Raw genomic sequence first — 13643 nt, 5'->3', positions numbered from 1 at the left:
CTTTCCGCTTCGTTGTGGCCTTAAGTGGCACATTGCTGTTCGCGTATGGCCCTGTAGGCACATTGGTTCTGAGCATGGTTGCATTTCTAATTTAGGTTTGTAAATATGACAGTGGTAATTTTACATGTGTGTGAGAGAGAAGGAGAGCAATTACACAAAAAGGTCTCTCTCCAGTTTGTGTACTACAACACCTGGTAGAAGCAAGCCGCTCTGTCGTTAAAAGTGTTTTGTGGAGCCACGCTGTTTGTTGATGTGTTAAATAAACACATCAGTAGCAAGAGGGAGTTTTGTAGCTTTACTGGTATGTATCCTATATTTTGAAATGGTTCTTGCCCCACCAATTTTTTACATATAAAAACGCCACTGAATATACACAAGATTATTCTAATAATCTGTGACCTATTTCCACTCTCTTTACCTTTTAAATAATTTTTTTATAAAAATGATAGAAAATTGCTCATCTCTGAAAATAGCATGAAATCCTCACTAATCTTAATAACGTTTTCAAAATTACTCTGAAAAATCTTAGATATACACCAGATTATTCTAATTATCTGTGGCCTACTTCCACACCCTTAACTTTTTCTATCATTTTCTCCGAGTTCCTCACGGCAAACTTTATTGAAAAGGTAAAGGGTGTGGAAGTAGGCTCGACATGATTAGAATAATCTGGTGTCAATTTGAGATTTTTTATCACAATTTTGAACAAGTTATGAAGATTAGCGTGGATTTCATGCTACTTTATTGAAAAGATAAAGAGTGTGGAAGTAGGCTGAGCGGTTAGGGAGTCGGGCTATTAATCAGAAGGTTGTTGGTTCGATTCCCGACCATGCATAATGACGTTGTGTCCTTGGGCAAGGCACTTCACCCTACTTGCCTCGGGGAGACTGTCCCTGTACTTTCTGTAAGTCGCTTTGGATAAGAGCGTCTGCTAAATGTAAATGTAATAATCTGGTGGATATTTTTTTAAACCATTTTTGAAACGTTTTTAAGATTATCTTGGATTTCATGCTATTTTCAGAGATTAGCGATTTATTTGAATTTTCTAAAAAACTTTATTTACAATTGAAAGGTCGTGGAAGTAGGCCAGACTTTATTATTCTAAAAAAGTTGTTAAGATTAGCCAGGATTTCATGCTGTTTTCAGAGATTCACGATTTAATCGAATTTTGTTTGAAATTTAATTTAAAATATAAAGGATGTGGAACTAGGCCAGACTTTATTAGAATAATCTGGTGTATATTTGAGATTTTTCAGTACAATTCTGAAAAAGGTATTAAGATTTGTGAGGATGAAGCTATTTTCAGAGATTAGTGATTTTCTATTATTTTGTTTGAAACTCAATTGAAAAAGTAAAGGCTGTGGAAGTATACCAGACATTGCCAGAATACTCTGGTGTCCGTTTGAGGTTTTATATTCATACAAATATTATAAAGGTCATAATTTTTCCAAATTGTATGGGTAGTTTAAACACGGTCCCTAACGCGACGATATGAATAGTTGCCTGTGCCCCAGTAGGGCTTTATGTCTAACAACGCCCCCGATGAAGAGCCATGTGAAATACTTTGAACCTGCTAAACAAAATACATTTCCTTTGGTAATCATAGCTGGGGTATATTTCCTCAGAATGCGATTACGTGGAGCAAGAATTTTGTTTCGCGTGCGTTACTATATGGTTTGAATTACGAGTTTTAAGTAGTATTAAAACCCGTAATTCAAACCATATAATCTGTGTTAATAGCAGATGTTATTCTCAACACAAAAAGTAGTAGTTCTCGTAATTCAAACCATATAGTAACGAACGCGAAACAAAGTTCACTACTACTTTTTGTGTTGAGAATAACATCTGCTATTAACACAGAACTGACATTCTTCTCTTGAATTCTATAACAAAGAAAGTATAATGTGAGACATTTTCACATTGTGAGACAAGTATTTTGAATTGTAAATGAGCAGCAACAAATGTATGCTTTTAAATCTATGCAACCTTTATAAATAATAAGTATTTTTATTAGTGTTGGGCCGTTATTGGCGTTAACGCGCGTTAACGCGCTGCGACTCTTATCGGCGATAAAAAAAATAAATATCGCCGTTAATCTATTCTCAAAATTGGGTTGGGAGCTGGGTCTATCCCTTGTGTTACCTTCGGGTCATTCTGACCCATCAGTCATTGTGACCCACCGTCGTATTGCGACAAATTTACCTCATACAAAAACAAAGTGAAAGTGAAACTGTTGGGCTGTCTCAGACCCCCCACATTGGAATGGTTAAAAGAAAATTATTTTTATTTGTTTTTGTATTGGGTAAAAAAAACACAACAATGGTTCGTTATGAACCTTTGGGTCATGTGACCCGAAGGCAGCACGAGGGCTATACTACGCAAACTATGATGACTTTCACCTTGATATTTTAGCGCGGATGTATACCTAGCCGAATTGCACTGTATGGGGTGAGAACGAGTCTTCGAACCTGTGTGTATGCCTTGTGTATGAAATTATCACATCAAACGTGACGTGATAACATGGATGCAGCTATGAAGCCGCCTGGTTTACTTCAGGGAAAATGTATTTTTAAGAAGCTTCCCAATGGAAACCTCGACAAGACTAAGGTTGTTTGCACCTTGTGCTATGCGGAATTAGTTTACTGTAGGAGTTCTTCCAGTCTCAAATACCACCTAAACGTAAAGCATCCCTTAGCTAATGCGGAAGATGCCGGGCAACCGAGGCAAGCCCGTCAGCACAGCTCTATCAGCCAAGCTAACTAATCTAATAAACAGTTAATAAACACAAGTACATCTTATTGAACATAATTTATTTTCATCACCAATTATCATAGTAGAACAGCTTTCTCAAGCAGTTTGTGATGCATTTTGGAAACAGGATGCTCCGCCATTTGCAAGCCCACCACCAATTTTTATATAAAATATACAGAAATATCAGTTAGTTATCAAATTAGTTAATAAACGAACCCCTCTACAACCAACGCAAGCACACCCTACAATTTCCCCAGAAATTGTACCCTCTCTAGTTGAACTTGATTTCTTTAAATTTAGAAAATCTCTACTTTGATAGCAATCTAAATAAATGTAGCCTAAGTTAATTATGAATAACTAGGTCCAAAGAGACATTACAATATGTGGATTACATTTACATTATTTCTCTTAAAATGTGCGAGAGGATGGTGGGAGGTTTATCACATACTGTATGCACCAAATCCACCAAGGCCAGCAGGACCCTCAGTTCTATGGCAGACGCTCTGGATAAGAGCGTCGCCATAGAACCTTGAGGGTCCTGCTGGCTTGGTGGATTTGGTGCATACAGTATGTGATAAACCTCCCACCATCCATCCTCCTCCGTTAAAATGTGCGAGAGGATGGTGGGAGGTTTATCACATACTGTATGCACCAAATCCACCAAGGCCAGCAGGACCCTCAGTTCTATGGCAGACGCTCTGGATAAGAGCGTCTGCTAAATGACTACATGTATGGGAGGATGTGAAACTGACAGTGAGAATCTCTTGGACATCATTGTGGAGACCAGCCACACACACACCCTCCACCAGACCATATCCCAAGGCGTGTATCTGTGGAAAGGTTGTGTCTGAAATAGCCTCTATGTAGGTTAAATCAACAAAATGGGGACTTCCATCCACACTGCAATAAACCACCCACATGGCGCCACCTGTTGGTGTTGTGGGTGTGTGCGTAACTGTGTTTGTACTTCTGAAGTTTTTAAGTCTGTGTAGGTACTGTGTTCACGAAGGCACCGTGATTTAGTTGGTGTGGATCTGACAGTCACGGTGTGGAAGGATGAGCTCACATCCCTTGATCTGATTTCTACAGGATCAAAACCGTCGCTGTTTTATGGGAGAAATAAATACGATGTCTGATAAAACAACTTTAGGCTACTCCGCCGCATGCTGCCTGAGGCGAACATCAGCCAAACATCGTAGCAAACAAGCTTGCTATGCAACACGTTTCTCACACGTGAAATAATTACACTTGGAATTTTTAAACAAGCTATCAAAATCTATTTAATGACTATGATACGACGACAACTTATGATTTCATATGTTAGATATCTATATTTCGTCACCGACCGTGTAGTTAAGCTAGCCGTCGTTACGCTGCCGCCTGGCGGTCATGTCTGCTGCTAACCAGAGTGTGAACCTAATCCTGAGTTGATTTAATTCAGACTTTTCAGTTCTAGAACAGCCGATTTCAATTAGTTAAATCAACTCGGACTAGGTCCACTCTCTGAGTTAAGCGCGTGAATGAGGTCTTGGCGTGGGACACAATTGCTGGCCTAGTCAATCCATACATTTGAATGCAGTAGCCTATATTATGGACATACAGTAAATCAACCTACACATGGTTACCCTGCCTCCTAGTGGCCGAGCAGAGAAGCAGGGCTCACCTCTATCTGCAGTGGACAAGGACACACAACCACACAAACATAATTTTAAAGTAGATTTATATATTTTACACAACTCCTTAAATATTTGAATAAAAAAGGCCTCGGTCCTTGTTCATTTCTGGTGATACAGAACCTCCCACTAAGCTAACCCCACAGGCCCTTAACTCTCGCCCTGATACAGAATTAGATATGAAGATGGATGCAGGTCTGGTTGAACCAAGTATGTCAGGTGGGGTAACCAGGGTTGTCATGGGAACCAGAGATCAAACAAACCAGTTTCAGAAATTAAATAAAATCAATAATGGGTGAGGCAGCTGTTAGCAGGCTGGCTGTGAGGCTGAGGTGTGGAGGTGGTGTTGCTGCTGCAGGCTCCGGGAACACAGCCTCAAGTCTGCAGGGTCCTGGTCGGCTCCTCTAGGTCCTGGTTAGCAGCTACAGGGCTCCTGTAGGTCCTGGTCAGCAGCTACAGGGCTCCTGTAGGTCCTGGTCAGCAGCTACAGGGCTCCTCTAGGTCCTGGTTAGCAGCTACAGGGCTCCTCTAGGTCCTGGTCAGCAGCTACAGGGCTCCTGGGAGGAGCAGCTGCAGCAGGACTGCCCCCAATACCAGGAGGCCCCCCAGGACCAGTAGCAGCCACAGCGGGAGGGACCCTGGGGAGAGACCAGGGGTTACTGATGCATGATGTAGAGTAGACCAGCAGAGCTAACCCTAACCCTAACCCAGCAGAGCTGGTGGTCAGTAGAAGGCAGGGCTTGAAAGTGGCACCCGCTAAGCGCCAATGGCGTGTAGATTTTTGGGCTGGCGACTAAATTGTGTCCGATGCTCCGCCATTTGGCGAGTGAAATTGCGGAGTACAGTTCCCGACTTCCACGCCGTCATGATTTAAAAAAAGCTTGCAACGCCAACACCAACAGTTGTGCGTGCATCTAGGTGGCAGAAAACCGGGAAGATAGCCTTTATAACAGCTAGAGAATGACACGGATAATACAAATAGTTAGATTTAAAAAGACAAAAAAGGTAGAGGATGACAGCATTTAAGAGAGAAAGAATTCCCCATTGATTTGTCACATCAGAATTTTGTTTTGGGTCACGAAAGTCTTGACATTTGAGTGAACATGTCGCCCGGTAGACCGCATTAGGCGGCAGCCATGTCTTCACAGCATGTCACAAAGTTCATAATTTTACAGTTTACAGTCAATTCTACACCTAAAAAGTCCAACAGGGCAGCTTTCAAGAGATATGGGAATTCTGCTTTTAGCCAGCTGGTCCGATTATTTTTGTGATTTGTGTAAAACTGGCAATCTGAGTGAAACTGCATCCCCGTTACACTGTTTTGACGTTGTTAGCCTCAGACTCGGGTCGCTCACTGGCAGTGTGCACAATGTTGTATTTCACTCCATTCTACACTATAAACGTCAGGTAGGACCGCCTTTTGTAGATACAAGCCTGCTGAAGATAGCCAGCATCTCAGATTTCTTTAACCGAGCCTGTTTCATTTGTCATTTGCCTGAGAAAGCAACCTCCGTTAGCCAGGCTAGTTTTGCCCGATCACTTGGTCAGGCTATTTAAAGGTATCGGGGTCAAGTGACTTTTGTTCATGGACAAATGAAACGTAAATGTACGTGTTCAAAAAGTTAATGTCAAGCCCTGAAATCCAGTGGCCAGAGATATATGATGACCTGATCGACACGAGTAGTAGGCCCCTGAAACCCCCTGAATTAATACATTATTTCAAAAAGTAAAATTGTTTGATTTTGTTTAATCCATTCTGATAGTGATTTACAATTATATTAAAATCATAGGTAAAGGTTGTTTATGTCAAACTATTTCAGAGTACGTCTGAAATGCCAGGTTTAATTTTGGCCGGTAAAAAATATTATTGGCTGGTAACTTTTTTCATCGGTAGCAGGTGTACAAGGTGTTGGGGCTGCAGGGCACCAGAACTCACATCTGCTGCGGACAGTGTGCATCTGGCAGCGACTGTCCACCGCCACACTCAACATGGCGGCCTCGTGGTTGCCTCGCATCAGCTGGCCTTGAGCAGAGTCAGGCAGGAAGCACACATCTGTCACCACAATGCCATGAGACTCCTTCACGTAGTACAGCTTCTGCTCACACACACACACACACACACACACTTAATGGCAGCATAGGTACGTTTTGCAAAATCCAAACGCATGACCACTGTCGGGAGGTAGACAGACAGCCGTCCAATCATTAGTTCCGGCCCTTAATGATCGGTCATGTTTACTACAGTCGTGTGACGCCCATGGATATCGGATTACCTGCCTTTACAACCAATGTGGGATGGGTTTTGTTTTTTGAATGTGTGTGTGCGCACACCTGGAGTGAGAAGGCAATATAGACAGCCACGGATCCTGTCACAGTCCCCAGCCCTAAGTATGTTCCAGAGTCACTGTGAAGGTAACACAGCACCAACAACACTTAGGTTTAAAACACATCACATACACCGCAGATAAACAGACTCATCCCACTTCTCTGAGACAGTGCCCTAAATAGAACCCCCCCGCTCCCTCCTCCCCCCCCCCCACCTCACCTGACGGCCAGACAGGATATGACCTCGGTGCCGCAGGGGGCCACTAGCATGGGCAGGAAGTTGGATGCATCCCACTTGGTGAGGTAGCACGGTGGGGGCTTCCTGTCTCGCTTGTGAGGGATCTGGACGGTGTACAGCCTCCGGGCTTCCTCCTGGTCATCCACCCGGCCGAACCTGCACCACAACACCACCATCACAACACCACCATCACAACACCACCATCACAACACCACCATCACAACACCACCATCACAAAACCACCATCACAACACCACCATCACAACACCACCACCACAACACCACCACCACAACACCACCACCACAACACCACCATCACAACACCACCATCACAACACCACCATCACAACACCACCACCACAACACCACCACCACAACACCACCACCACAACACCACCATCACAACACCACCATCACAACACCACCACCACAACACCACCATCACAACACCACCATCACAACACCACCACCACAACACCACCATCACAACACCACCATCACAACACCACCATCACAACACCACCATCACAACACCACCACCACAACACCACCATCACAACACCACCATCACAACACCACCACCACAACACCACCATCACAACACCACCACCACAACAACACCACCATCACAACACCACCATCACAACACCACCATCACAACACCACCACCACAACACCACCATCACAACACCACCATCACAACACCACCATCACAACACCACCACCACAACACCACCATCACAACACCACCATCACAACACCACCATCACAACACCACCATCACAACACCACCATCACAACACCACCACCACAACACCACCATCACAACACCACCATCACAACACCACCATCACAACACCACCATCACAACACCACCATCACAACACCACCATCAAAACACCACCATCACAACACCACCATCACAACACCACCATCACAACACCACCATCACAACACCACCATCACAACACCACCATCACAACACCACCATCACAAAACCACCATCACAACACCACCATCACAACACCACCATCACAACACCACCATCACAACACCACCATCACAACACCACCATCAAAACACCACCATCAAAACACCACCATCAAAACACCACCATCACAACACCACCATCACAACACCACCATCACAAAACCACCATCAAAACACCACCATCAAAACACCACCATCACAAAACCACCATCAAAACACCACCATCAAAACACCACCATCACAACACCACCATCACAACACCACCATCAAAACACCACCATCACAACACCACCATCACAAAACCACCATCACAAAACCACCATCAAAACACCACCATCAAAACACCACCATCACAACACCACCATCAAAACACCACCATCACAACACCACCATCACAACACCACCATCACAAAACCACCATCACAACACCACCATCACATCACAACACCACCATCACAACACCACCATCACAAAACCACCATCACAACACCACCATCACAACACCACCATCACAAAACCACCATCACAAAACCACCATCACAAAACCACCATCAAAACACCACCATCAAAACACCACCATCACAACACCACCATCACAACACCACCATCACAACACCACCATCACAACACCACCATCACAACACCACCATCACAAAACCACCATCACAACACCACCATCACATCACAACACCACCATCACAACACCACCATCACAAAACCACCATCACAACACCACCATCACAACACCACCATCACAAAACCACCATCACAACACCACCATCACAACACCACCATCACAACACCACCATCAAAACACCACCATCAAAACACCACCATCACAACAACAGGTAATCAGGGGGCTGTTCCATAAAGCTAGTTTACCAATTAAGCCAGGCTTATGTCAAAGGCCTGCAGGCCTGGTATCTGTAGGGCTGTATGAGGGTACCTGCAGGCCTGGTATCTGTAGGGCTGTATGAGGGTACCTGCAGGCCTGGTATCTGTAGGGCTGTATGAGGGTACCTGCAGGCCTGGTATCTGTAGGGCTGTATGAGGGTACCTGCAGGCCTGGTATCTGTAGGGCTGTATGAGGGTACCTGCAGGCCTGGTATCTGTGGGGCTGTATGAGGGTACCTGCAGGCCTGGTATCTGTAGGGCTGTATGAGGGTACCTGCAGGCCTGGTATCTGTAGGTCCTCTCTGCCACCTGAGGCAGAGCTCTGCTCCAGTCTAGGCTCATGTTTAGCTGTGTTCCACACCACAGGCTGCAGGCCAGGTCTCTGCCCACCGTCACCAGGTGCTGGAACACACACATATGCATGCATATCACACACAATAAAATCCCACTGGCTACTTTAGAATATTTTAATGAAAGGCTTCTGCAATTTTACCTTCACTAATGTCCTACCAGGTTATCTTCACTACTGTCCTACCAGGTTATCTTCACTAATGTCCTACTTTGTTGTCTTCACTAATGTCCTACCAGGTTATCTTCACTACTGTCCTACTTTGTTGTCTTCACTACTGTCCTACCAGGTTATCTTCACTAATGTCCTACTTTGTTGTCTTCACTAATGTCCTACCAGGTTCTCTTCACTAATGTCCTACCTTGTTGTCTTCACTAATGTCCAAGTCTTCTACCTCCCCCTCGTGGGCTTTGAAGTCATACTTCTCCTTCAGTGATGGATACTGCAGGAAGTACAGTCAGACAACAGTTTAACAAGAGATACTACTGTAGTACAGTCTTGTACCTGTCCCCCCGCCCCTCCCTGCTCCCCCCACCCCGCCCCTCCCTGCTCCCCCCACCCCGCCCCTCCCTCCCGCTCCCCCCCAGCTGACCTCCCAGACTCGTATATGCCCGTCCGTGCCCCCGACCAGCAGCAGACTGAGGTCTGGGCTGAACCTGACCACCTTCTGGAGGGGGTCCTGGGGGTTGAGATCAGACTGCACCTCCCCCACCCCCTCCACGAAGATCTGGGGCGTGTCCTCCTTGGTGTCCCCCCCCGCGGCCCCCGAGGCCCCCTCTCTGGCCCCCCGCCCTGCTCTCCTCCTGGTGCCACCCTGCTCGCTGCTGCCCCCTGATGGACACATGGGAAACCACAGAAACATGTCAGCATTCTGAGCACTATTCAGACCTTCTTAGAGACCCTGCTGGACTGCTGTTAGAAGAGCCCCTGCTGGGCTGCCGCCCCTCTTTACCCTCTGTGGCTGCAGCCTTGCGTCCCTCCTTCTCCTCCTTGCGTCTGAACCGCATGAGGCAGCAGCTCCCGTCCTGCCCGGCGGCGATGACGTCGCCCCCCAGGGCCATGTTCATGGTGGCCCGCGTCTCTGTGTCGTGGGTGTGGAGCAGCGTGGCAGTGAACTGGCCCCCTGACATCCCCAAACCCAGGAAGTGCTGCAACAACAACAACTGGGTGATTCTTATCCCTCCATAGGAGAATGAACAATCAGGGCATAAAGAATGTGTTCATTTAACATATCTTGATCTGATGCTCCACAACAGAGCTCTATCCGTCCCAACAGAGCTATCAGATCAGAGCAACATAAAGGGCTCTTTATTACCAGAGCGTTCTTTATCCCCGTCTTCGAGGCACCTCCGCCGCCCGCCGTGATTACCAACCCCGTTTTAGGATCTACTTTGACGGTATAGAGGGGGAAGGGGGCTCGGTACAAGTCTGGTACCTTCCGTCTACCCATGACTCAACGTTTGGTAGCTCTCTCTCCAATTCTAACTGCACTGTAGAAATAGGACCCACAAGACAAAACACAGACATTGACTTCACAGAAACAAATGAAGACCTAGCAATTAACATGATTCAGAACTGTAAGTGGAAGTTTGTCAATCGACGTCGGTGCGGATACAGCGTACGCTGACATGTCCATTATTAGCAGTGAGTAAACAAGGTATAAAGGAGCTAAATTGCTAGCTACGGCTGGCTAGCTTTATTAGCTAAATAACGGGGTGATTCTACAATTGTTTTGTCGTGAAAACTGGGTGTACAGAAGCTTGCAGTATTCTCATGAAACAACTATTATGCACGCTATAAGACAACTGCAGAAACAGAACTGAGATCCACTGCCCTGCCGTGTTGGAGCCCAGCTGGCTCAGTTACACCAAAGCGCATAGGCACTACAGCCCTACAGATGATCAGCTGTACTAACGTTAGCTATGTGCTTCTCTAGCTTCCTACTGCTAGCAGCCGTATCCGCGTTTTAGGTGGCAAGCTTGCTAGCCATGAGTTACCTGTAGGAATTGCTCCGTTTTTTCTTCTGTTGTAGTTTTGTTAGCTACTTAGCTAATAACATTATGAACTGTTAATGTATGCACACAATTAAAGTAGCAGAAACCCAAGTGTCAAAGCTACCTGACGTTACTTCCTTCCCCAGGCTACACGTCAGCTGCACACGCGTCAGCTCAACGTCATTACGTCACTCCGTCAAAAAAGGCGCGTTCGACATTGACTGCGGCTGCATGAAACGACCGGCGAGAGTTGCCGCTTGCAGTCGGGGAGGAGTTAAAAACGCCTCCTTAAAGTCGGACATTCCTGCTTCTCGTGGTTTGCTGCGTTAACGTCGTCATGAACTCAATCTCCTCAACTCAATTAAACGTAGTCTTTCCGTTATTGAAGAGGCGGACAAAAACCCTTTCTTCAACAAATATTTAATAAATTAAACAGTTTGGTCCGGATTTGAGCATTGGCGAAACTGAAGGTGTCAGAATAAAGCCAAAACACGCGTCGTTGTTAGTATGGCCAATCATGAAATAGCTGTGTCGTCATTAGAACCCGTGCAGTTGCTCTCTCGGCTACACAGCCGGCAGTTCTCGAATCGATCTCAAGGTAGCCTACTTTGACAGTGACCGAGCCTTGGCGCCGTCTCAAGTCGGACAAAAAGTCTAACCAGAATTCACATGTCGAACATGACCTGACTTCATGCAGCGCTGCAGCCGGCTGCAGGCGGCTGCCTTGAAACAGTGAATTCTGGTTAGACTTTTTGTCCGACTTGAGACGGCGCCGAGGCTAGGTCACTGTGACGTAGCCATCAAAGTACCGTGAGATCGATTCGAGAACTGCCGGCTGTGTAGCCGAGCGCATTTTCTCAAGAGCAACTGCACGGGTTCAAATGACGACACAGCTATTTCATGATTGGCCAGACTCACACACGACAACTTTGACGTGTGTTTTGTAATTATTCTGACACCTTCAGTTTCGCCAACGCTAAAATCCGGACCAAACTGTTTAATTGAATTAAAAATGTGTTGAAGAAAGGGTTTTAGTCCGCCTCTTCACTAACGGAAAGACTAAGTTTAATTATAAATAAAGTAAAGTAAGCAAACAGCGCTTGATCGGCCATGACTGACGTCAACGCAGCAAACCACGAGAAGCTGGAATGTCCGACTTTACAGAGCCGTTTTCAACTCCTCCCCGACTGCAAGCGGCTACTCTCACCGGTCGTTTCATGCAGCCGCAGTCCATGTCGAACGCACCTAATATCACGGTCCTTTTCCTATACTTTTCAATTGTTTATCCTAAGTCAAATCTCGTGTGATTCTGTTTTATAAGGATTTTACTTTTTATCCCCCTAATTTTTCAAGGATAAGCAACACGTCTGGGTGCATCACAATTGAAAACAAATGGGAGCATTAAAAATACATTATCATTGTTGTCCTCGAAATTCAATATCCACAGTAGCAAAGACTAGCATGGTGTGGATTGGTCACGTCAATAGGTTCGACTTCATGCAGAGCCGGCGGCGCCGACAGCCGCCTGCAGCTGGCTGACTTGAAGCAGTGAATGCTATTGGCTGCTTCAAGTCAGGGGGCTGTCGTCACCGCCGGCACTGCATGAAGTCGAATACACCTAATGTTTTTAACACAAATAAAATAAACGATTTGCTCTCGGAAACACTTTAGGATGAGTCTGTAATCATAAATTGCACATCAGATCAACAGCCACACATCATTTACCACGTTTATTGTAAAATAAATTCAAGAACATAATCAGTGACATTTTTTATTATTATTTATTCATCTGCTGTCCAGATGTTAAATGACGTGTCTTAATCCTACTGTAAGTCGCTCTGGATAAGAGTGTCTGCTAAATGACTAAAATGTAATCCATCCCATAATCTCAATCTTTTGATTGAGCTCATTATCCTCTCTCCTTATGTAACTCTGTAAGCAAATAATGAACATGTTGGCTGGTCTCTCTTTTCTCGACAGGACTAATGTAATCATGAACAATGACTGCTGGAGTGTCACCTGTAGCTCTTTTGGTGTGACTCTGGGCCACAAATCCTCTGGATCATCGCTTCCAAGGCGACATGAACACTGCCATGGCCTTTGGTTCGCAGGCTTTCATGATGGAATTACACATCAAAGGAGGACAAACTGTGTGTGTGTGAGTGTGTGTTGTTCGTATATGTGTGTGTGTGTGTGTGTGTATGAGCGTGTGGTGAGTGTGTGTGTATGAAAATGGGAAAACCATGTGAGCACATTAGCCTCAAAGGATGGACTCATCTGATTGCTGGGGAGGAGAGAGGAGGGGATTTAATTGGTTGATTGAGGCCACAGAACCCTACAAGCTAGGTGTTGATAAATTATTTCCTGACGTCTGGATATTGATCAGAGAATCAATATAGGGTGTCAGTGGAAGGATCTATACAGACCTC

General features: G+C 45.4%; 1 protein-coding gene across 2 annotated transcripts; it reads right to left on the bottom strand.

The window, feature by feature from the left end:
- Window positions 1-4460: 4460 nt before the first annotated feature.
- On the bottom strand, window positions 4461-11368 carry preb (prolactin regulatory element binding). Of its 2 annotated transcripts, XM_067237903.1 has the most exons (10): window positions 11218-11368; window positions 10536-10710; window positions 10173-10368; window positions 9813-10051; window positions 9582-9662; window positions 9146-9273; window positions 6970-7143; window positions 6756-6828; window positions 6361-6520; window positions 4461-5062 (listed from the first exon to the last, which is right to left on the bottom strand). In XM_067237903.1, the coding sequence occupies exons 2-10, from the start codon at window positions 10668-10670 to the stop codon at window positions 4971-4973; spliced, it is 1278 nt and encodes a 425-aa protein (XP_067094004.1). In that variant the 5' UTR covers window positions 10671-10710; window positions 11218-11368; the 3' UTR covers window positions 4461-4970. The 2 variants fall into 2 exon arrangements, with proteins under 2 accessions (XP_067094004.1, XP_067094005.1); XM_067237904.1 differs by lacking the exon at window positions 6361-6520.
- Window positions 11369-13643: the final 2275 nt, after the last annotated feature.

Source organism: Osmerus mordax, chromosome 6 (genome assembly GCF_038355195.1).
Source record: "Osmerus mordax isolate fOsmMor3 chromosome 6, fOsmMor3.pri, whole genome shotgun sequence".
Classification (NCBI taxonomy): Eukaryota; Metazoa; Chordata; class Actinopteri; order Osmeriformes; family Osmeridae; genus Osmerus; species Osmerus mordax.
The sequence above is the reverse complement of the archived record's forward strand: the minus strand, read 5'-3'. Positions and strand labels throughout refer to the sequence as shown.

Excerpts from the sequence above, each read along its gene's own strand:
- preb (XM_067237903.1), bottom strand. The coding sequence starts at position 10,670 with ATGGGTAGACGGAAGGTACCAGACTTGTACCGAGCCCCCTTCCCCCTC. Across the intron at positions 10,052-10,172 it reads CAAGGCTGCAGCCACAGAGG|GGGGCAGCAGCGAGCAGGGT; the intron begins GTAAAGAGGGGC and ends TGTGTCCATCAG. Across the intron at positions 7,144-9,145 it reads TACAGATACCAGGCCTGCAG|GTTCGGCCGGGTGGATGACC; the intron begins GTACCCTCATAC and ends GTTGTGGTGCAG.